The sequence below is a fragment of the Stigmatopora nigra genome, chromosome 22 (assembly GCF_051989575.1).
Source record: "Stigmatopora nigra isolate UIUO_SnigA chromosome 22, RoL_Snig_1.1, whole genome shotgun sequence".
Lineage (NCBI taxonomy): Eukaryota > Metazoa > Chordata > Actinopteri > Syngnathiformes > Syngnathidae > Stigmatopora > Stigmatopora nigra.
The window spans coordinates 8,940,727-8,963,887 of record NC_135529.1 but is presented as its reverse complement, the minus strand read 5'-3'; the positions used below and the strand labels follow the sequence as shown (position 1 = coordinate 8,963,887).

The window sequence follows — 23,161 nt, the reverse complement described above, 5'->3', positions numbered from 1 at the left end:
TGATTTATGAGATCAACTGGTATTTGGAATTTATGTTCATGTTATTATAAACACTAGATCTCTATGGAGATCGCTAACAATGAAAATACTCACAAACTGTGGTACTTTCTTGCAATAATGGTTTCATTTCACTTTAGGTCAAATGACACGCCTTATTTGGAGTGAAATACAAGAGGAAATAAGTCATTGGTAAGGTCACTCGGAAAGTATGTAACATGATCAACCATCCAAGTAGTTTTATTTATAAAACTTGTGTTATGTTGACATTGAATAGATGTATTAAACAGCGCGGCTTTGTGTGATATTCCTTCCACTAGAGGGTGCTATTGTCAGGTACACAGTAAATATTTAAGGCAAGAAAATTAAAGGGGTAGTCGAAGGCGTAAGTTATTGGCGGCCATCTTGCGTCAGAAACTTCTTTCGGTGGGCTACACTGGAGGCTTTATGCATATGAATTTCTGCACTAAAATACCTTAAACTTTCTGAAATATGGCTAGTATATAGACATCCATAAAATACAAAAAAAGTATTAAATAATGTAATGTAAATAGATTTGTTATCATTTGTTATTTGTCCTTAATATATATTTTATTTAAATTTTGCATAATTTGGATCGGTAGTATTGTTCACGTTCAGTGTTTCCAGACGGAAGTATTTCACAGTCGGAACGCAAACAGCCACGTAGTAGAAGGCGCAGCTGGTTTGGTGAGCCTTCATTCTCATTTTAATGCACTTCTTAAATATGTCATTGTCTTATCAACTCGTCGATGTCTCAATCAATCAAGATGGGACACCTTATTAATAAAATCAATGTAAATATAAAAAGTAATCTAAGCACGGGCTCCGACTACTCCAGCTACCCAACTTTCATGTTAGCTTGACAGCTCAGCTACCGTAAACATAACGCTAGCGTTTAGTCTAGCAATAATAAATAAATGTGCCACACTACTTTGCATTTCTTAGATCCCTCAATTTCTAATTGATCTTTTCAAATTTTAATTTCGGTAGTAATCGCCTGTTTTGTGCATCTATGTAAGTTTGTTGTTGTTTCAGTCGTAAACTTCAGTTTCACTGGTCAATCAAATGGGCGTTTGGGTATAATGTAAATCGAAAAGGCTCCAATCCACTATATAACTAAATCATTTTCACTGACTTTTACACGATGCGTATCTGTTTGTTTTTACACCTCAAAAATGAAAGTGTTAGGGTAACGTAGGTTAACGTAATTAACATATTTCTTATGATTAACATATATGTTATATATGACACAAACACATCAGGTTCTCCTATCATTATACTGTCAACCTCTGGATAGTACAGGTATTGTGTTTCTAACCAGTGATGATCCAGAAGGAAGGTTTGCTGATAATGGCCATTAAAAATTAATACACCGCTCAAATGGAGATCAATGCTGATCCAGATCACAGCACTTTGACATCTCGAGAGGCTGAAAGTCAGCAGCATTTGAAGCAACAAGGGCTCGATGGCAATCCAAATATAACCAAGGAAATTCTCAATGGTAAGCATTGATACTTTATTTCTCTTATTTTTTTCCCTCTCCATTGTCATTATTGTACCAAGTGCTCACTACTCCACTAACACGTCTTCTACTCTTTGAAAAGAGAAGAATGAACATGCATACCTTGAAACTGGAATAACTAACTCATTGATATTTGGGACTACCAACCAGTCATTATTATTTTTTTTACATTCCAGTCTACCAAAAGTGTTTAACAGTAGCATTTTTAAATTCTTTAACCAGGTGTAAGGTATTCTTTAACAAAAAAAAATGGCCGACATTCAATTCAATGGCACATAGACAATATTTAGTCCGCAAAACACACAATTTTGTGTAGTGTACACATGCTTCAGTAACAAGACCTTATTGATTAATCATTCATTGTGCTTTTATTGGTTTATATTACAATGAAACATTTTAGCATAGCCTGAAGACTATTGAGTCAGAAGATGAACTTACCATAGTTGCTCAGCCAGTTTGCCAAGAGAATCACTTTGTTTTTCTAGTCCATAATACAAACAATGACTTTCTTTCACATTCCTTGCAACTCGCTCATTTCAGGTCCAGTCGACTTGAATGTGATGCCAAATGGAGATGAAATATCAGAGGGCAAATCTGCTCCTGGGAGTACCCATTTTAACGGTACACTGCCCCGAAAAGACCTTTCACAAAGCACTGATTCGCCGGTCAACATGCAAAATCAAGAGACATCTGCGGGCGTGACTGCTTCTCAACCCATGATGTTTGAATCCGAGCGTGGTGCTGGGGAGGAAACGAGTCACACGAGTGACGCGTTGCAGTCGCTCAGACTCAGTATGCCATTGCAGGAGACAGATTTGTGTAAGCATAAATTTGTGGTGCCGATGCCCCATTCTCTACCTGCAAGTTTTTGCATTACATTATTTTTTTTTTTTTATAAATAGATTAAAAGAACTGGATTAAAAGCCCTGAATATTCATTTTTTATAGATCTAAAACAATATTAATATTAGCTTTTTTTAAATATATTTTTAGATTTTACAAAATTAACATAAAACACAAAATTGATTAAAAAAATCCAATTATTGATTTAAAAAGGTGAAAATCAGGAAATTTAATATACATTTATACTGTTCATTTTAAATTGATCCTTAAACAGAAAGTCTGCACTCATGATTTTCTTTTTCGGGCCGCACAAAATGATGTAGCGGGCCAGATTTGGCCCCCGGGCCGCCACTTGGAAACCGGTGCGCTAAGGGGGTCCGATCTGGCCCGCAGGGTTTTTCTGTAGTGTTAAGTAGGTTAACTCTTTGGGCCAAAAATAAATATGTTCGGCCCACATGAGATCTAGTTGTCATTAATGTGGACCGTGAACAAAACCGAGTTTGACACCATTTCTAAAGGTTTGATTTAAAATGCACAATAGCGTTTGTTTTATTTTGCATGTTTTAACCATGCAGATATCCCCCTTTAAAACTTAAGTGCTCACAAGTGGTTTCTTTACAAATCTTGAATTCCACATGATACCTACGCAGTGATTCACAAGTATATTATTATTGTTTGTTGCCTTTTGCTCTTTAGCCAATCAGAAGCCTTCATTGGAGATGGAAAATGAGGAGAAAATTCGTCTGGAGGCTCGCAGGCGCCTGGAAGAGCAGCTGAAACAATACAGAGTGCAAAGACATAAGGAGAGGGTGAGTAAACACATAGTCACTCTTCTTGGAGCACAATTGACATCTATGTATGTCTCAGAGTGGCTGCAATCAGTGTATGACACACTCCTCAAAACATAGCATTTTTGGTTTTATTCTTTTTATTTTTATCTAAACTCCTACCACCAAATATTTCTTTTGTTTCAGTCTCATCGCACACCCAAAAACAGGCCATTCAGCACCCTTGATCCAGAGTTAATGCTACACCCCGAGGGTCTTCCCAGGGCTAATACAGTTGCCATGACTACAGAGTATTCCTTCCTGAGGACCAGTGTACCTCGTGGTCCTAAATTGGGTAGTTTAGGGATCCCACTCAACAAGGAAAAGAAATCGAGAACATCCCGTACGAGCAAGATTCACTCCTTGGCTGACTACAAATCTCCAGAGAATGACACTGGTGGCGGAATGAAGACCGCAGAGAACATGGCGGGTTCCGTCCATTCCAGTGTCAGCACAGTGTCCACTGTATCTGAGGTCAATGTGACGTCACGGTCGGGGGAAGGGCAAGTCGGCGAAATTGTCTCAGAAATTGATGGCAGCGAATCTGCAGGAAGAGCTGGGAATGATGGCAATGATAGTGATAGCTCATCTTACAGCAGTGTGTCTACCAGGGGAACCTATTCCATGCTGTCTGCTGCTATGGATAAGCCACAGGGATCCTACATGGTTGAAGGACAGGAGATTGCTCCTGAGGCTATGGGTCAATTTCCTTCTCTTCATGAGGTCTTGCAAGCCGCCAGTGATGAGCAGCAACTTCTGGAGATGGAGCAAGAAGGCTCTGTGGAACCACGCAGTCGGAGAGATAGCTTCTCAAGCAGGTATTTTTTGGGTGGTGATGAAGTCATTTTCACTTTTTGTTTGTCTCATCTTGATGGTAACACTGATTTTTATTTATTTTTTTCATTTTCAGTGTCTCTTTGGAGAGTTCCGTAATGGGCCATGATGAAATGCTTCAGGTGCTGAAGGAAAAAATGAGACTAGAAGGACAATTGGAATCTTTGTCTTCTGAGGCCAATCAGGTTTGTGAGAATTTATAAACTCCTTTATTGGCTTTGCACAATTGTATCATTGAGATTGAGTTATACCAACCATAGTAGGAGCTCTCATAGTTGTGACTATTTTTTTCCAATTCCATAACCCTATGGTCATGCCAAAGTTTGGCCTCTAGTAAACACTAAATTCCATCTTGGAATTATGACTTTTGCTTGGAAATAGTGAATCATTCCAATTATCTGCTGTCCCTCCCAGGCCCTGAAGGAGAAAACAGAGCTCCAGGCTCAACTTGCCACTGTCAACGCTCAGATGCAGGCTCAGAAAGCAGAGGTTCAATTTAGCCAAGAAAAGCAGAATGTCCTCAAGACAGAAGTTGGCAGTCTCCGGCACAATTGCAGCCAACTAGAGAAGGCAATGATGGAGCTCCAGGGTAATTTGGAAAGCAAAAATGCCAGCCTGGCATCACTCTGCAATGACCTAAAAGTGGCTGAAGACCAGTACAATAGACTGATGGGCAAAGTGGAGGAATTACAAAAGAATCTCACGTCAAGGGACAATATAGGTGACACTGAGTCAACTTCATAATCCTATTCATCATTCCTAGCCCAAAAAATGACTTTTATTCTTATGTAATATGTATTTATTTATGTACAGTTCAGGAAATGCGACTGCAAATGGCTGGTATTCAGAGTCAACTACAACAAGTCCAGCTTGAACGCAGTACTTTGCAAAGTCGACTGAAAACATCCCAGGCAGAAATTGACTCACTCAAGCAGGTCAGGCAGTGGTACCAGCAACAGCTCGGTTTGGCTCAGGAGGCCCGGTTGAGACTGCAAAATGAAATGGCTGACATGCAGGTACATTGGGTTTGATTTATTTTATTATGACATGTACATCATAGAATGGTTCTCACATTTTTTCCTTTCAATTTAGGCTGGAAAAATGACCCAGACTGGTGTTCTTGAACATCTCAAGCTTGAGAATGTAACCCTGTCCCATCAACTGACTGAGACGCAACACCGTTCAATTAAAGAAAAAGAACGTATTGCGGTTCAGCTGCAGAGTATTGAGGTATATTATCAAGTATTCTGCTTTTATTTCAAATTTATTGCAATATTATTTATATTTTTCTGTGCCTAGCACGTACTTATATTGTTTCTTTGCTTTTTACAAATTAGCGTCCATTCTATAGCAAACAAATTGTACTTAACTTGATTATGCAGGTCTGAAAATTAGTTTAAACTAAAGACCGTATTTTTAATACTGTGCATCTTCTGCTCCATGTGATATAGGCAGACATGATGACTCAAGAAGCTGCTTACAAGCAGATCCAAGATGCCAAGACTTTGGTGGAGGATGATCTCCAACACAAATTAGAACAGTATGAAGAAGAAAGGGAGCGCTTAATAAAGTTAGCCAATGCAGCCAGTGATTTGGAAATGGAACTTGAACAGGTAGATATTCTTCTGTCATTTCAATTTTTTCCAATAACTTTACCGCCAACCACTATCTTTTACGCATCAGTCCCAAACAATGACATTTTTTTGCGTTCATTAGATCAAGTTGAACCTTTCTCAGAAGGACATCCAGCTGCAGTCTCTCCAGAAAGAACATCTGGAGCTGATGCGACAGTTGACCACAACTCAGGAGAATTTACATACCAAAGAGCAGTCAATCAATCATCTCGAGGCTCGATACCTAGAACTGGAAAGCCAATTGGCTGAGCTTCAGGCAGAAAGCAATAACAAAGACGACACTATCCAATACCTCCAGAATGAGAAGATAGTTCTTGAAGTAGCTTTGCAGACTGCCCGAGCTGATAAGAACATACTTGATGAAAATGCTGAAAGGCTTGGAGAAGATGTCTTGGTGGCATCTGATGTGTTGGATCAACTCAAACAGGAGGTTCAGGTCAAAACCAACCAGGTACGAAATGTTAATGTTATGTGAATTCTTTCCTCAAGAAAGATCTTATTTAAGCAGTCCTACATTAAATTGTGATTGAACTTACAATTGGACTTTTAGTTGACTATGATTGTATTTTTTTTTAGGTTTAATAATTAAATGTGTACCATATTTTCACGACTATAAGGCACACTTAAAAGTCTTAGATTTTCTCCAAAATAGACAGGGCCTTATAATCCAGTGCGCCTTATATATGAGAAAAAATTGAAATGTCATTCATTGAGGTTGCGCCTTATAATGCGGTGTCCCTTATAGTCCTGAAAATACGGTAGCTGTTTTAATATGTATTTTTGTTTTTGAATTTAAGTGCTATAGCATTTACTTTGTTTTAGATTGAAAACCTGCAGCAAGAAAATGGCTCTCTGAAAAAACAAGCTCAAAAATTGAAGGAACAGTACCAACAACAAAAGGTAAATCTGGATTTTATTTCTTTTTAAAAAAAAATGGCAAGCACACTCTTAATTTTACGAAAAAGAAATACAAACTATATTATAATAAGCCCCTTCTTGTAATATTATTGCAAACAAAATTTCAAGCACTATAGTTGTCTGCAAATCCAAAAAAATGTCAGTAAAATTGATGGACCAGAAGCAAAATTTGCATTTTCTTATATCATTATAATGCACGTCTTCCATCTTGCCAGTCCTTTTGATTTTGTGGGAGGACATGTCTATTGTGGAGCTGAATTACTGTCATGTCTAGAATAAAATGACTTTTAGAAATGATGGATGCTGCTTAATTTGTAATAAAAAGCTGTGACAAAGAAGAGTGGTTATTTGTACATGTATAAGGTTATTATATAATTAGTAAAGTAACTTTTCTGTGGTATACAGATAAAAATCTCACAAATAATGCAACATCTTTCACAGGTCATGGTGGAAGCATACCGGAGGGATGCTAATTCCAAAGATCAGTTGATCAGTGAGCTCAAATCTACCAAAAAACGTCTTCTCGCAGAAGTGAAGGATCTAAAACAAGAACTTCAGGAGGTTCAGGGAGAGAAACAAAAGGCTGAATTGGAACAGGCACGGCTGCAAAAAGAAGTTCTCAGAGTCCAACAACAGATGAATAACATGGAAAGTCATCTGCAGGACATTCAGGGAGAACGAGACCAACTTGAAAAACAGATTCAGGTCATTGGAAGCACTTTAAATTGTGTTAAGTTTAGGGAAATTGGTGCTGATTTTTATTTTCTTCCCCTATTTTACAGTCTTTGCAGTTTGATCAAAGTCAGCTTGTGGCTGTAACAAAAGATAATGAAACTCTTAGGAAACAAGTGGAGAAAATGGAAACTGAAGCTAAAAAGTGAGTCCTACTCCTGATTAAGCAAATGACACTTAAATAACTTCTACCTGTTTGATTTTATTTATGATCATATTTTTCAGGTTTATTTGTAGAATTATAGATATGATTCATGACCAAAATTGGCATTTTAGTGGGGTTTCAACCCGATTCGTGATACTACAAAATTTTGCTTGCGATTAATAGAAGCTTGTCCTTTATTGAAATTCAATGTTATCCTTTGCTTGAAACAGAGCCATTTCGGAGCAAAAAGTACGCATGAAGCGCCTGGGGACTGATTTAACCAGCGCTCAGAAAGAGATGAAGGTCAAACACAAGGCGTATGAGAATGCTGTCAGCATCCTAAGTAGGAGGCTGCAAGAGGCCTTGACTGACAAGGAGACCACTGAGGCTGAATTAGTCAAGCTCAAGGCTCTGGTATCAGATGGAGGAAACGACCACATATTGCAGGTGCCTGATCACACTAATAGTTTTCATCTATAACACTTTATTATTGCAGTGGAATATTAAAGGTATGTTTGTTTTGCAAATAGTGTTAAAATATTTTTGGGATTCTGAGTTTGAGTACTGGTTTTGAAAGCAAAACTTATTTAAGGATGTAAGCATATGATATACAGTGTTCCCTCGCTTATCGCGGTTAATGGGGACCGGGACAACCCGCGATAAGTGCATTTCCGCGAAGTAGGGATTCCCCTTCCAAAATGCTTAATTTGAATTTAATTTCATTTTTTTATTTTTTTTATTTATTTTTATTTTATTTTTTTTACCCGCCTGTATACAGTACACCATATAGAATACGGGTAGAGAGAGTGAAATTCATGTTATAACAAAAAAACTGTAAAATATGTTGTTTCAATGTAATATTTGTATTTTTTTTTCCAAAAGAAAATCCGCGAAGCTCTGCGTCCGCGTTAACTGAAGCGCGAAGTAGCGTGGGAACACTGTATTTACATTTGCAGAATTGTTTTCTGTTTCGTAAAAGTGAAATTAATGGAAAATACAAGCAATAGGATACTGATAAGAACCAACTCTTTGTGTGTGTTACGCAGGAGAAGATTGAATCGCTTCAGACGGAGCTGCATGCTGTGGCCAAAAGTAAAGCAATGTTAGAAAAGGAGCTTGAGGAAGTTATTTCCCTCACTTCCACTGAGTTAGAGGAGTACCAAGAGAAGGTTATGGAGTTAGAAGATGAGGTGTGCCATCAACTATGTGGACTACCATAACCTTCCTTGTTGAGTCCTATGTTTACGTCGGGGTAGAACAATAATAAACCAATGCTATCTTTCTTTTCAAAGCTTCAAGAGTCCCGATGCTTCAAGAAGCGTATTCGAAAACTAGAAGACGCCAACAAGAAGTTAGCGCTTGAACTGGAACATGAAAAAGGGAAATTGGCTGGACTAACACAGTCCAATGGTACATTGCGGGAACATGCCAATATTTTGGAATCTGCTTTAGCAAAACGAGAGGCTGATCTTGTACAACTCAATTTGCAGGTCGGTGTTACAAGTAGGGATGGAATTGTCATCTGTGTAGTTTTTTTTGAAATTGCAGAATTGTGAAGGACCATCTTAATAGTGAAGTAGTTCTTTTAAATATCTGCTTATTCAGGTTCAAGCTGTTCTGAAACGGAAAGAGGAGGAGGACCAGCAAATGAAGCAGGTGGTGCAAAGTCTACAGCTTGCCTTGGAAAAAGAAAAAAACAAAGTTAAAGATCTTAAAGAACAGGTATGAATTCTCAGTTTTGGTTGTTTTACTATGACTTTTTGGTTGCTAATCATTGATTTTACGTTTCTATGTAGGTGGCAACAGCAAAAGCTGAAGCAGCACACAATAGGAGACACTACAGGGCTGCCATGTTGGAACTTTCTGAGATTAAGAAAGACCTGCAGGCCAAAGAAGACTTGGTCAAAGCGCTGCAACATGAAGCCAACAAGTTACAGTAAGCAAACTACATTGTTTAAGAATACAGCATACAATATAGGGAAGAATACAGATATTAAAATATTCATATATATTATGTGCTGGTTGATAAATTTGCTTAGCAAAAATATAAGGCATTTTTTACACAATGTCTTGGTAAACTGATTTTCTATTTCATTTTTGGGGGAATTTAGCAAGCTACATATTAGATATATATATATTTTTTTTTTACTATTTTTTTTACTTTTATCCACAGATCCCAGGATGAGAAACATGCTCAAGAGGTCTCCATTTTCCAAGAAGAGTTAGCTGAAGCCCATTCCCAACTTCAAATCCTCCAGAAACAGTTAGATGAAGAGTTGTCCAAAAAGCCCCTCACTAACCAAGAGGTGTGGAGACTTTTATCGTTATTTACATACAATTTAAGGGACTGTCGTCATTAGCTTGGATAAGACTGTCGGTATAGGGTTGGAGTTGTTAGGTTTTGAATAATAAAGTGTTGCTGTTGAATGATATTTTTATATTTTTACCCCACTTAAAATCAAACAAATTCAAATGCTGACAATTCACAGGTTGAGGACCTTAAGTGGGAGGTGGAACAGAGACAAAGGGAGATTGAAACTCAGAAGCAACAGTTGGAAATGATGGAGGAGTGCCAGAAAAAAGAACTGGATAGCCTACAAACAGCTTTGCAAGTAAGTGTTTATTAAAACAAAATAAACAAAAAACAGCTCGGTGAGCAAAGCAGACATTTTTAATGTTTTTTTTCCCCAATGAGTGGATTTATTTGAAGCTTTTCTGTCACAGAATATAAAGATAGAGTTGGAGACCATCCAGGAGGAGTTGGGTGGTACAAGGAAAGACAAGTTTATGCTACAAGCTAAAGTAGGGGAACTGAAAAACAGCATGAAGACCCTTCTGTTACAAAACCAGCAACTGAAGCAGGATCTCAAGCAGAACCGTCTCAGGAAGGTGATGCAAAAAAGACACATTCATTTCTTTAACCCCTATAGTACCTTCATATATGCCCAGTGCAATTTTTGGGAAGTATAAATCCTCCCAGCATTGAGCAGCCAAAGTGTTAAGAAAGCTAAATTATATTATAATTATCTCCCTAAAATTGGGGTATTGTTTCAACAGCAATGGGTGGAGCTGAAGACTGAAGGGACCCCATCCAATCCAGTAACGCCAGTAAAGATCCCAGACTGCCCAGTTCCAGCTTCCCTGCTGGATGAGTTGCTCAAACCATCAACTTCGGTCAATAAGGAGCCCCTCAACAACTTGCACAACTGCTTACGGCAGCTCAAGTAAGACATTGGTCATTTGAAATACGTTTTCTAATGCTAACATAGGAATGTGTTGACCTTTTTATTATTTTTTCGGGGGTTTTAGGGAGGAGATGGACAGCCTCCAAAAGCAGATGGAGGAGCACACGGTAACAGTGCACGAGTCAATGAGCTCATGGCCAAACACAGAGGAAGGTCTAGCTCAACTGGGACTTCCAAATGACATCTCTAATACATCGGGGTCACTGGACAACAACGTGGTGAAAAATAATAATGAAGTAGAACAGCAGCAGCCCTAAAAGCAAACCTTTTGTTGGGGTATAATAACAGTGGAGTTTTATCCACAAAAGCATTGTTAGCCATTTATTCCAGTTTTCAACAATGGCTATCAACATTTGACCTTGTTTTTCAGTCTTTGCAGCAATTACCAGAGTCATACATATTATACCGCAGCTTTATTCTTGATTCGAGCTTTTTATACTGTATTATTTATTAAGAGTTTAAAAGAAATATACGACCACATAAAGACAACCCCTGATATTCTAATTTGTTAAAATTTAAGGCACTCTGAACTTTCGGTAGCACGACACACAATCCCTTCTGTGTAATAATTTCGGGTGATTATTATTATTATTATTTGTCCTGTCACATGTTCATATTTGGTCTCAAGGTTTTTAGTACGCCTTTCCTAATAATTTAATGATCGACTGACAAGATTTAAATATGTAAGGTTTTGTGAGTAAGCCACAATGGCTTGAATGTTTTTTTTTTTTTTATTATTTCTGGCTTATGACAGTTAAGATTTCACTAACAGGGTTACTCTTTGCAGCAGCTGGTGGTGGGACATCATTGCACCTTGTCATGAGGTCATGCACACTAAAACACTTTAGTTGCCTTTTTAAAAAAAAGAATGCAGTAGGTCTTCATTTTTGTTGTAACCGTTCAACCAGAAGTTCTTTAGCGCTACAATTACAATTTTTCTTAAGTTTTGGTTGTCTTGTCTAGCCTGGGCTGCTGTCATTTGTATATGGAAAAAGCCTTATTGTGCTGCCTTTACAATGCTGTAATGAAACTGAATCTGGTTGAATGAGTGTAGTGTTTTGATAAGGGTCTGTGCAAAATGTAATATATTTTGAGTGTGGAAAATCTGTCAATCAGAGGGCTTATGTCTAACTAACAGCATGCCTGTTGATTGAAATCTAAATGGAAGAAAGCAAGTTGCATGTTGCAAAAATGGTTACCAACAAAAACTGGTGTTTATGGTGTTATTTGTGTACTTGGTGATAAAAGGTGACTGGAGTTATATATACTAATCTTGTTGTATGACTGCTGGATAAGTGAACTGTTTCCAGAGTTTAATATATATTTCTTTTTGTGTGATTGTAAATTAACAGTACATGTTTAATTGTGTAAAGACAAAAAAGTAATGAAACATTATTTCGACACGTTCTATACTATTCTTTCTGTTACAGATGTTTTTTTGCAGTACAATTTTAAACATCTGACAATGAGGATGTTTTTTGTTGCTGTAAGTTCAGGGTGTATAAGTTAATTTAAGATATGTAACAGCGCTTGAGTATTTTAAAGGAACTGGTTTCAAATTTAATTTCTTTATGAATTTTCATTGTCATTAAGCATTACTAGAATTAAAAATGTAAATGTTCTTTTAACATATCAAATATTGCAATCATCACCTGCCATAAAAATGTATTTGATCTAACTTTGGTGGTAACGCCCATTTTTTAATCAGCGTCATTTTTGCTCAGGCACTTTGTTGGACAACGTTGGGTCCTTTTTATCTGTATTTCAAAACCATCTGGCAGCAAGCAGCCGAGGAGAGGCGGAGGTGGGCATGGTCTTTAATATTTTTACACTGTATCATCCAACATTTCCCATGTGATTATTGTTCAAAGAACAATACCAATACACGACACAATTAGCGTGGGTAATACTAGGTCAAACGTTATCTTGTAAAGACGCTAACGTTTGTACGAGAGCCTCAAACACGTATACCCAACACGCTTTTCAGTTATTTTGTATCGGGGTGAGCCAGATTTATTTGTATTATTGTTATTGTTATGATCATCTGTCAGATACAGGCTCCATTTTACTTTCGTTTGAGCTTTTGATCGTTGGCGTTTATTGCCACTTTTCTTATTTGTCCTTCGAGTAAAATTTGGAGATGTGTACTTTTTGCTGAGTACGAATCAGTCTAAGAGTAACACGTTTCACCACTAAGTGAAGTTCTAAGACGAGAACAACGAGACTCATGAATTGAATATACAATTAAAATGCATATGTTAAACTACATACATACACTAAGTACAATTATTAGCACCCGTATGCATATATCCCATTTTAATTATGAGTATATTAATATGAGTTGCTTGCCTAAACCTAAAAAATCCCACGGCAAATGAACGTACCATTCGCACTCCCAAACTGAGCATGCGCAGAATACGTTGTAAACAATGAGACGAGACTATCAGACCGTCCCCAGCTTTTTGTCTGTGCAACACTTTGAGTATAAAACTAACAAGGACCTGCCAAACCTCGTCGTAAAATACAAAACATGGTGCTCTGTGAGTATCACTACTCATTCGTTCCAAGTTGTCAACAGATGCACTTTTATATTTTGTAATTTTTCAATCGGCATCACCACCCGGAAGACGTTTGTATGTCGGAGCCTAAGAACCCACCTTAAATGACAGTTGGGTGTGACAGCATGCGGTGAATCGACTAATACGATCGTATGCATCAACAAATATCTATATTTATATGATGTGTTTCATGCACAATATGGATACAGTTTGTTTGAATTTGCTTCTGCTTCTTTGTAATAGGCAGGATTTCATCAAAACCGATGTGCTATGCTAGCTACACTTATCACCGGGTTAGCCAGCTCTACATGTATTTGTTTATTTTTCGACTGTTTATAGGTTGGTTACATCTACAATGTTAAGTAATAATAGGCGCTTTGTCGTAGCAAGCCTTAACTATTACTATGTAGGGAGAAAATGAGTGCATATTTATTTTAAAAAAAATCCAATTGCTCTCCAGCACTAGTTGAATTGTTTTAAGAAATACTACCCTAGATTTTTCAATACTATTGCCAAAAGCAGAGAGTATCTCAAATGATTTTGTGTATTCTGGTGTTCCCCAAGGAGCTAGAGAATGGAGGCAGTTTTGATCCGGTTGAAGGGCCTAACTGCCGATGAGCTGCGTGAGGAAATTGCCAAGGCAGACCTCAAGTGCGTCGCCATCACAGCCACTACCCGATCTCTTCTTGAAAAGAAGTTGGCGCGGAAGCTTGCTGGGTCAGAGAGCAGCAACCCCGCCGCCGGAGCAGACAACAACGGTCCCTCGGCACGGGATGGAGACGGTGTCGATAAGGTGGTCGAACATGTCAAACCTTCACTGTGTGCCAACACGACCGCTGGAGAAAGTGGCGGTCCGATTGAGGAGCCGGATTTTGGCTATGGCGTGGGACTTAACCCACCCGAAGAAGAGGAGATATGTAAGTCTCAATGCAAAAAGAAAACTCTTTCAAAAGTGGAGCAAGTATCCCCATCTTTTTACTATGGGGTTCAATTGGAAGACATTTTGTGTCGGAATGGTAAGAACTCATTGGAAAGAAAATACTCACTTGTCAAAATCGGTACAAGGACTTACTCGGATTATTGTTTTTCTTTTTTGTAGAAAGAGTACTTGTGTATACAGATCAGAAGGATGCCCTTCAAGCTATCAAAGAAATGAAAGGATCACGCTTCAATCGTTTTTCCAACCGTGAGGATGCGGAAAAGTTTGCGAAGGGGATGTCTGAATGTTTTCTCTCTCCCAGCAAATCTATGCCCTGTGTATCTACATCTAAAGGTACAGTATTCAAAGCTTTATATTTCACAGAATGCTTTAGAAATGGCTTAAATAACTCAGGGGCAATGTTCCCTCTAATTTTTCATGTAAAACATGCTTTAAAACACGAAAAAATAAGAGTGGACAGAGCTACTGCCACTGGCTGCCGTGTAAACAGCGCCATCATGGGGAAAGGGCTAAAAAAAACGTTTGGATTTTATTTACTACGCGCCATATGATTGCTGCTGCGCAGAGAAGACGAGAGTAGTGCGCAATTGCGCATGTGCGCAGCTTAGAGGGAACATTGCTCAGGGTTTTTTTTTTTTCTTTTAATACTAACTCGATTATTGTATTAGTGTCTTGCTGTGTTGTTAATTTTTCTATACAATATTTCTTTTTTTTAGCAGACAATGTTCATGTTGAAATTAGAAATGAGTTATGTAAAGGTATTAACTGCTCCTTGGACCTAGGCATTGTCCTCACTGTTACTTTTTTGTCTTTCTTACACACACTAGACGTCATGGAGGTGGATACCACTAACAGCGAGCGGGCCAACAGTCACAAGAGCCCACACACCCAGGACCTGACGACAAAACTAAGAGAATCGGTGGAGAAAGGAGATGAAGCAGCCTTCAGTAAGATAGTCTGGAACAACCCACGCTATCTCATTGGCTCAGGGGATAACCCTACAATTGTGCAGGTGAAATTGTACAACATTTCTTTTGATACCGAATGACTGGATTATGTCAATTTTAGGGCGACACGGTGGCCAATTTAAGATAAATACTGCCCATAGATGGTTGGGGCAGGCTATATCTAGCACCCCTGCGACCTTTGTTAGGATAAGAACATTTTAAATGTCTATTTTTAGGATGAAGCGAATTAAGGAAGCAGTAGAATGTTATATTGGTGGCCCTGGATGGTTATTCTTAGCCTTTGAAAACATTAATGTAACTTCATTACCATATTTGGTAAAGAACTGGCTTGTGATGGGTCAAGTTGGTTAGCACAGATGTCTCCCTACTCAGAAATCTCAGATTAGGACTTTATATGTAGAGTTTGCAGGTTCTCCTGGTTCTAGTTTATCCTAAAATGTGGTTTGGGGGCTTCAGATCAGTCAGAGAGGTCAAGTTGTTGTAGTATTAGTAGGCCTCTAGTAGAAGCCAGGTTACCAAAAAGAATGGAAGGATAATAATTGACTAAGATGTTGCAAAACAATGAGGAATTACAATTGTTTTGATAACTGTAATCTTAATTGCTGTGTCCCACGACAATTTAAAGCCACTTTTTTATTAGGAACAATTCACTGTTAAAAAAGAGATTTTCTTCCAGCTGTTGCATTTCAATGTGTGCTCAGGTGGCCTGCAGGTACAACGTAATGCACGTTGCTTCCAAGGAAAACCAAGCAGGCATCGTCCAACTTCTACTGAATACTTTGGAAAACCCAGCGTTTCTGCGTCTGATGTACCCGGATGACCAAGAAGACGTGTTGCAGAAGCGTATCCGTTATATTGTCGATCTTTACCTCAACACTCCAGATAAGGCCGTAAGTTTTTCCGTTTTTTTGTGGTTAGAAAAATAGGTTTGATCAATCAAATCATTCATTTTGGACTTTTCTTTTTAATATTTGACAGGGTTATGAAACACCACTACACTTTGCCTGCAAGTTTGGATGTCCAGATGTGGTCAATGTATTATGTTCGCATCCTGTCACAGACAAGAACCGCAAAAACAGTAATGGCGAGAAACCATGTGATGTACGTCTTTTTATTTTTAGCAAAATCTTCTCCTGGTTTTAATAACAACAAAACTATTAGGAAGTCGAGACAGATTTTTTTTTTCTGCTACAGACATTCTTCTTTTATATTTGACTTTATTACATCTCATTCAAGATGTACTTTAATGCATACTTCAAGATAATCAGATCAAATGTGTGTGCCCAGATTGTGGTGTCATGGTAAAATAGTCTTTAGACGTTAATTATGACCCAAAGCGAAATGAAAATGACATGTTGTGTGCTAAATTTTAGGAGAAACAACCTGGTGTATAATTTGTCTGAGTTTTTAAGAAGTTGTGACCTTTCGACTAGCTTCTCCAAACTTTTGGTTGCAATCTTTCGATGCCCATTGTAGGCTAAATTTAGATGAGCATAAGCACATTCCTTCCCCTGCTAATCCCGGTAACAGTTGGATTGTGACAGCTGGATATATGATGTGTGTGTGTGTGTGTGTGTGTGTGTGTGTGTGATTGACTCTTTTCATAGATCATTTGTAGCAGAAAGGACACAACACCTGAAGTCAAACAGAAAATAATGAACTATTTGGAAGGTAAGGACAAAGCAAAACTTGGAAACCTTCTATATCAGACACGGGCAAACTACGGCCCGCGGGCCACATATGGTCCATTAGGCGTTTTAATCCGGCCCGCCGACGTTGTCCAAAATATATATATTTTTTCTCCAAGATGGCGCCGTCATGCAGAAGCCAGTGGCAGTATCTCTGTCCACTCTTATTTGTTTTTTTTTTTTGTGTTTTACAGCCCCTCTATCTATTTTTTACATTTTAATATTTTTTAAAACATTCCTTTTTACTTGACTTTGTACTTTATACATTTTACTTTAATGATGAGTGATGAGTACGTTAATACTTTAGTCCTTTTTTTCTGTTTATGTTTCATATGTACTGTTAACGGATGCACTTTTTTATATGTATCGTATCTTGTGCTGACCCCGCCCATCTGTCAATTTTTTAAAGTCAATGTGACCCCCCCGGGCCCAAAAGTTTGCCCACCCCTGTTCTATATGGACAAGAAAATTAGATTTGTCTGTGTAACCACATGTCAATGCTTGCCTACAGATCGCTGCTACATCCCATTGCTCAGAGCAGCTGACAACACCTGCCAGCCCATCATTGGTGCTCCCTGGTCACCGGAAGCCTCGGAAAGTCTCTCACTGATCCAACGGCATGCAAAAAGCCCTTTGGATCCACTAATGACTGTAACGGCTTTTGCCGGTCCACTCAGCCCTTCAAAAGTAAGAGCTTTGTTCGCATTTCGTTGATTTTATTTTGGCGAGATTATTCAATGATGTTGCATTGGGCATTTTTACCAAATAGAAGTTCAACAACTCTCATCAGTCTTTTTTTTTCCTTTCAGGCAGGAGGTTTTCGCCATTCCTGGAAGACGCCTCCTCGGAATCAAGCAAAGCACTTCCATAACGTCCTTAAATCAGACCCTGAACGTGGCGCAGAGCGCATTGGCAGGTAATTCTAAAAACTACTTGCAAGTGCTCTATGATAACATGATGTGTATCGCCAAAATTATATGCAACGTTCTTATTAGTAGTGCTATAAATACTTACTTAAATTCACTTACAATACAAAGTATACGGTAATTGTGGCATATACACCACTTTTCTACACTTTAATCAAACTACACATGTTTAATATCCTTCTCAATTGTTTTATCTTCATTCATATTTATCCCATAGAGATTTGGCCCATGAGATGGGCTGCCCATGGGCAGAATACTGGGATTTCCTTGGCGATTTTGCAGATCTGTCGTCAACCAAGGGACTTAAACAACTTGAAGAGTACCTGAGCAAGAGGGATTTAGTGTCACGGACTTGTGAAGAGGGGGAAAATGAGACCAGCAACAGATTTAGAACTCCTTCACCAGGTACTTTGGTATTTCACTTTTATATTGCTAGATTAAGCAATGTGCAGTGTATGAGACAATATAGGAAAAATTTGCGGTGGCAACAGGTCTCGTATATATTTTACGGGAAATTGACAAGGGGGCAGTCTGTGGAAGCCACATGTGTGTCAAAGTGGTGGCCCGGGGGCCAAATCTGGCCCGCCACATCATTTTTTGTGGCCCGGGAAAGTAAATCATCAACTTTCTGTTTAAGAACCAAATTCAAATGAAGAGTAAATATGTATTTTACATTTCCTGATTTTCCCCTTTTAAATCAATAATTGTAATTTTTTAATCCATCTTTTCAGTTTTTTTAGTTCAAAAATCATTTTGTAAAATCTTAAAATAGCTAAAATAAGCATTGTTTTAGATCTATAAAAAACTGAATATTCTGGGCTTTTAATCCAGTTCAATAAATCCATTTATAAAAAAAAAATCGAAATATTATATCTAAAATAGTCAGGCCCACACGAGATCTAATCGGCATGAATGTGGCCCGCGAACCAAACTGACTCCGTCTGACACCCCTGCTCTAATCCAACATCCGCCATTGCAGGCAAGCCCAAGAAGTTCTGCAACTCCATCTCTGTCGGTGCCTTTTTGGATGAAAGTGAGGACATCAGCCTTGAGGAGATGAAAAATAGGCAAAACGCCGCACTCACCAGCATCACCTCCTCCGCATCATCCATGGAAAACCTCAAGGGCGCCGTGGGAGGTCACGACCTTCACATCATGCCAATGGCACTGAAATATCGGGGCGACGACCTCATCGAAATGGCGGCCGAGCACGAACTGCTATCGCCCGACGTCTGCAAAAACGGCTTGGGATCCTCCCGAGAAGGGATTCCCAATGGAGATAAAGCGCCACCTTTACGCTGCTCCCCGTCTTCCGGCCTACGCTCCCCCGTCGCCAACCTCGAGGCGGAGTTTGAGCGCATGTCGCTTCAAGATACGCCCGATAGCCCCGACGGATGTAAGGAGAGGAGGAGTGGTCTCGGAGCAACGAGTGCGTGGGCTCCTCCGATGGGGGCCGACCTGAGCAGCGGGTTGAAGCAGCTGTCCATCGGCCAGACTTTGGTGGGAGAAGACATGGGGGAGGGATTCGGCGGAGGAAGCTCACAAGAGTTCTTCCGGGACGATGACGACGACAGCCCGGATAGGACGAGCAGGACGGCTTTGGGAGTGCGCAACTTGTGCGCCAGGTCCAAATCGTGGGATCACGGAGGGAAAGATTTGAGTAGTTCGGGCTCGTCGGCATCGTCCTATAGACGACTCTTTATTGATGGGTGAGTACCAAGCTTTGCGGTACATGACGTATGTCAAAGTGGCGGCTCGCGGGCCAAATCTGGCCCGCCGCATCATTTTGTGTGGCACGGAAAAGTAAATCATGAGTGCCGACTTTCTGTTTTAGGATCAAATTCAAATGAAGAGTACAGATGTATATTACATTTCCTGATTTTTTTCCCCCTTTTAAATCAATTATTGTCATTTTTTTAATCATTTTTTTCTGTTTTTAGTTCGAAAATAATTTTGTAAAATCTAAACATATATTGGAAAAAAATGCTAAAGTAAACATTGATTTGAATCTATAAAAAACTGAATATTCAGAGCTTTTAACCCAGTTATTTTGTAAGGGAGCGTCTGTATCACAAATGTTGGTTTTACTTCGAGGAAAACTAATTATTCAAATATATAAAAGTTTCTTTTTTTTTTTTAGGGATTCTCCTACCAAGTTGGACTGCGATGTGTTGACAGCAATTGGAGACGTCGAAGTGGACATCCAAAAATATCCCAGCGTTCACAAATGGATGAGCACAATCAAGTCCTACTCTTCCTCAGACATTCAAAGGTTCGTAAGTATACTCGAAAAACACCTTTCCTTAAAACAGTCCACGCTACTCAAACTAAAACAATTATCGCCCCCGCCTCCAGCTGGCCAAGCCCTGCGGTACCAAAACGGCAAGTCGGAACACAACATCAGACCCCCGGCTCTCCGTCCGGCTTCCCTGCGTCGCCATCGGGTCGCTTCAGCCCAGCCCGCCACGCCGCCTCGCCGGATTACACCCCCAGCCGCTTCAGCCCCGCCAATGTGAGTTACATCCAACGCATTCGTCTCAATCGTTTGAACGAGTCGTCGATTTAGAGGGTCCAATCGTACGAGACCTACGGGAACAATCGTTAATTAAAGACGCCGAGGCTTCCTTTTCGTGGGATTCAAGAAGAAAGAAAAAAAAATGATCCTCAGTGACGTATGTACTTCATCCGTGTAATTTGGCGGTGATATTATTCGTGTGCAACACCTGTATTATAGCCCTGATCAACATTTTTTGGATATTGTGAATACAACAACAACTACTCAAAGTCTGTTAAAAAAACACTTTTAAACATAAGGTTCTCAGTACTTATCCTGTTCTTAAATTGGGGGGTAAAAAGACTATTTTAAGATTTTTTTTTTGTATGTTGGTCAGTAGCACAACAATGTTTTTTATTATCAAAGAAAACTGACTACCATTTACTGCTTTTTCCTCTGTTCAGTACTTGCCTTAATTTTATGAAGTTACACATGCGTTATGGTAGTTTGGGCTTTTATTCTCAGATAACCGTATAAGCTTCAGTATTATAAATACAAGAAAATATACAGGAGAAGTCTATCTTTTAAATATTTGTTTAGAAATTTTTAATGTTTAAATCTGCAATGATTTTATTTGGTTTAATAAACAATGTGGATTTTACGTCTTTTCAGTGGATCGGAGATGTTTTGAATTTTTTGGAGGTTTTAAGCCACTTCCATTGAAGGAAAGTGTTAAACTGCAATTAGAATGCACAAGGAAAATATGCACAAATTGAGGGTAAGGATTATTTCAAAACATTTCATTTTTTTTTTTTGTTTTTCAAAGACAAATTTGGATTTTTACATTCATTGAACGTCACGGAGGAAAGTTACAAATAATTGAACGGTAAGACATTTGAAAAAGGACAAAGTTTTTGATAGAAATCAATTTCCGAATACACTTGATCTGTTCTGAATGTAATTTTTTGAGTGAATTCAACCTTTCTCAGAGAGCACAAACAACTTTGCTGAGGAGATTGTCTTCACACGCTTGTGCTCTCTCAGGTTCGAAGAGAAAATATTTTGCTCTTTTGAATGTTTCTGAATGTGCGGAGCTTGGCAAAAGTGCCCCCCAAAGGAAAACTTTTGGTCCTGCTTCTTGTGCTTTTTGAAAATTCTTGATCAATTCTCTTCCTGTATGTCAGTCAACAGCTTGTCTGCTTTCAAGTAGTCAATAAAACATCCGTCATACTTTGGTTTTTGATCCTTCTTGTGTTTTTGTTGCAGGGGTGCTGTCACCTATCCCAGTCAACTATGGGCAAACCCTGAAGGGACTACAGACCATCTATAGTAAGGCTTTTCTTACTATAGAAAAAAGCCTTACTATACTATGTCGTTTTTGCGATAAAAAGCCTAACTATACTATGTCGTTTTTAGAGAAAAGCCTTACTATACTATGTCGTTTTTTTGCGATAAAAAGCCTTACTATACTATGTCGTTTTTTTGCGATAAAAAGCCTAACTATACTATGTCGTTTTTTTTTGCGATAAAAAGCCTTACTATACTATGTCGTTTTTTTGCGATAAAAAGCCTTACTATACTATGTCGTTTTTTGAAGAAAAAAGCCTTACTATACTATGTCATTTTTTGAAGAAAAAAGCCTTACTATACTATGTCGTTTTTTGAAAAAAAAAGCCTTACTATACTATGTCATTTTTGAAGAAAAAAGCCTTACTATACTATGTCGTTTTTTGAAGAAAAAAGCCTTACTATACTATGTCGTTTTTTTGCGATAAAAAGCCTTACTATACTATGTCGTTTTTTTGCGATAAAAAGCCTTACTATACTATGTCGTTTTTTGAAGAAAAAAGCCTTACTATACTATGTCGTTCTTTTGCGATAAAAAGCCTTACTATACTATGTCGTTTTTTTGCGATAAAAAGCCTTACTATACTATGTCGTTTTTTTGCGATAAAAAGCCTTACTATACTATGTCGTTTTTTTTCCGATAAAAAGCCTTACTATACTATGTCGTTTTTTTGCGATAAAAAGCCTTACTATACTATGTCGTTTTTTTGCGATAAAAAGCCTTACTATACTATGTCGTTTTTTTTCCGATAAAAAGCCCTACTATACTATGTCGTTTTTTGAAGAAAAAAGCCTTACTATACTATGTCGTTTTTTTGAAGAAAAAAGCCTTACTATACTATGTCGTTTTTTGAAGAAAAATGCCTTACTATACTATGTCGTTCTTTTGCGATAAAAAGCCTTACTATACTATGTCGTTTTTTTGCGATAAAAAGCCTTACTATACTGTGTCGTTTTTTGAAGAAAAAAGCCTTACTATACTATGTCGTTCTTTTGCGATAAAAAGCCTTACTATACTATGTCGTTTTTTTGCGATAAAAAGCCTTACTATACTATGTCGTTTTTTTGCGATAAAAAGCCTTACTATACTATGTCGTTTTTTTGCGATAAAAAGCCTTACTATACTATGTCGTTTTTTGAAGAAATAAGCCTTACTATACTATGTCGTTTTTTGAAGAAAAAAGCCTTACTATACTATGTCGTTTTTTGAAGAAAAAAGCCTTACTATACTATGTCGTTTTTTGAAGAAAAAAGCCTTACTATACTATGCCGTTCTTTTGCGATAAAAAGCCTTACTATACTATGTCGTTTTTTTGCGATAAAAAGCCTTACTATACTATGTCGTTTTTTGAAGAAAAAAGCCTTACTATACTATGTCGTTTTTTGCGATAAAAAGCCTTACTATACTATGTCGTTTTTTGAAGAAAAAAGCCTTACTATACTATGTCGTTTTTTTGCGATAAAAAGCCTCACTATACTATGTCGTTTTTTGAAGAAAAAAGCCTTACTATACTATGTCGTTT

At 38.3% G+C, this 23,161-nt stretch overlaps 2 protein-coding genes across 6 annotated transcripts; both read left to right on the top strand.

Annotated features, from left to right (window-relative positions):
• The first annotated feature begins 173 nt into the window (after positions 1 to 173).
• LOC144215718 (golgin subfamily A member 3-like) lies at positions 174 to 12,395 on the top strand. 3 transcript variants are annotated; one of them, XM_077744817.1, is made up of 24 exons: positions 174 to 189; positions 1,340 to 1,519; positions 2,081 to 2,359; positions 3,079 to 3,191; positions 3,357 to 4,027; positions 4,120 to 4,228; positions 4,458 to 4,764; positions 4,857 to 5,059; positions 5,136 to 5,273; positions 5,495 to 5,656; positions 5,760 to 6,128; positions 6,500 to 6,577; positions 7,037 to 7,300; positions 7,378 to 7,472; positions 7,703 to 7,919; positions 8,519 to 8,662; positions 8,765 to 8,962; positions 9,078 to 9,194; positions 9,269 to 9,408; positions 9,646 to 9,778; positions 9,962 to 10,084; positions 10,197 to 10,361; positions 10,530 to 10,696; positions 10,782 to 12,395. In XM_077744817.1, the coding sequence occupies exons 2-24, from the start codon at positions 1,399 to 1,401 to the stop codon at positions 10,972 to 10,974; spliced, it is 4,506 nt and encodes a 1,501-aa protein (XP_077600943.1). In that variant the 5' UTR covers positions 174 to 189; positions 1,340 to 1,398; the 3' UTR covers positions 10,975 to 12,395. The 3 variants fall into 3 exon arrangements, with proteins under 3 accessions (XP_077600943.1, XP_077600940.1, XP_077600941.1); XM_077744814.1 differs by lacking the exon at positions 174 to 189 and adding an exon at positions 625 to 705 and having other exon boundaries at positions 1,321 to 1,519; XM_077744815.1 differs by lacking the exon at positions 174 to 189 and adding an exon at positions 656 to 705.
• Positions 12,396 to 12,480: 85 nt separating this feature from the next.
• LOC144215900 (ankyrin repeat and LEM domain-containing protein 2-like) lies at positions 12,481 to 21,526 on the top strand. Of its 3 annotated transcripts, none has more exons than XM_077745099.1 (13): positions 12,481 to 12,521; positions 13,840 to 14,291; positions 14,375 to 14,548; positions 15,043 to 15,227; positions 15,885 to 16,073; positions 16,162 to 16,284; positions 16,791 to 16,854; positions 17,383 to 17,558; positions 17,681 to 17,787; positions 18,015 to 18,202; positions 18,777 to 19,506; positions 19,938 to 20,069; positions 20,153 to 21,526. In XM_077745099.1, exons 2-13 carry the CDS (start codon positions 13,850 to 13,852, stop codon positions 20,361 to 20,363), a joined length of 2,721 nt encoding a protein of 906 aa, XP_077601225.1. In that variant the 5' UTR covers positions 12,481 to 12,521; positions 13,840 to 13,849; the 3' UTR covers positions 20,364 to 21,526. The 3 variants fall into 3 exon arrangements, with proteins under 3 accessions (XP_077601225.1, XP_077601226.1, XP_077601224.1); XM_077745100.1 differs by lacking the exon at positions 12,481 to 12,521 and adding an exon at positions 12,687 to 12,719; XM_077745098.1 differs by lacking the exon at positions 12,481 to 12,521 and adding an exon at positions 13,153 to 13,257.
• The last annotated feature ends 1,635 nt before the right edge of the window (positions 21,527 to 23,161 follow it).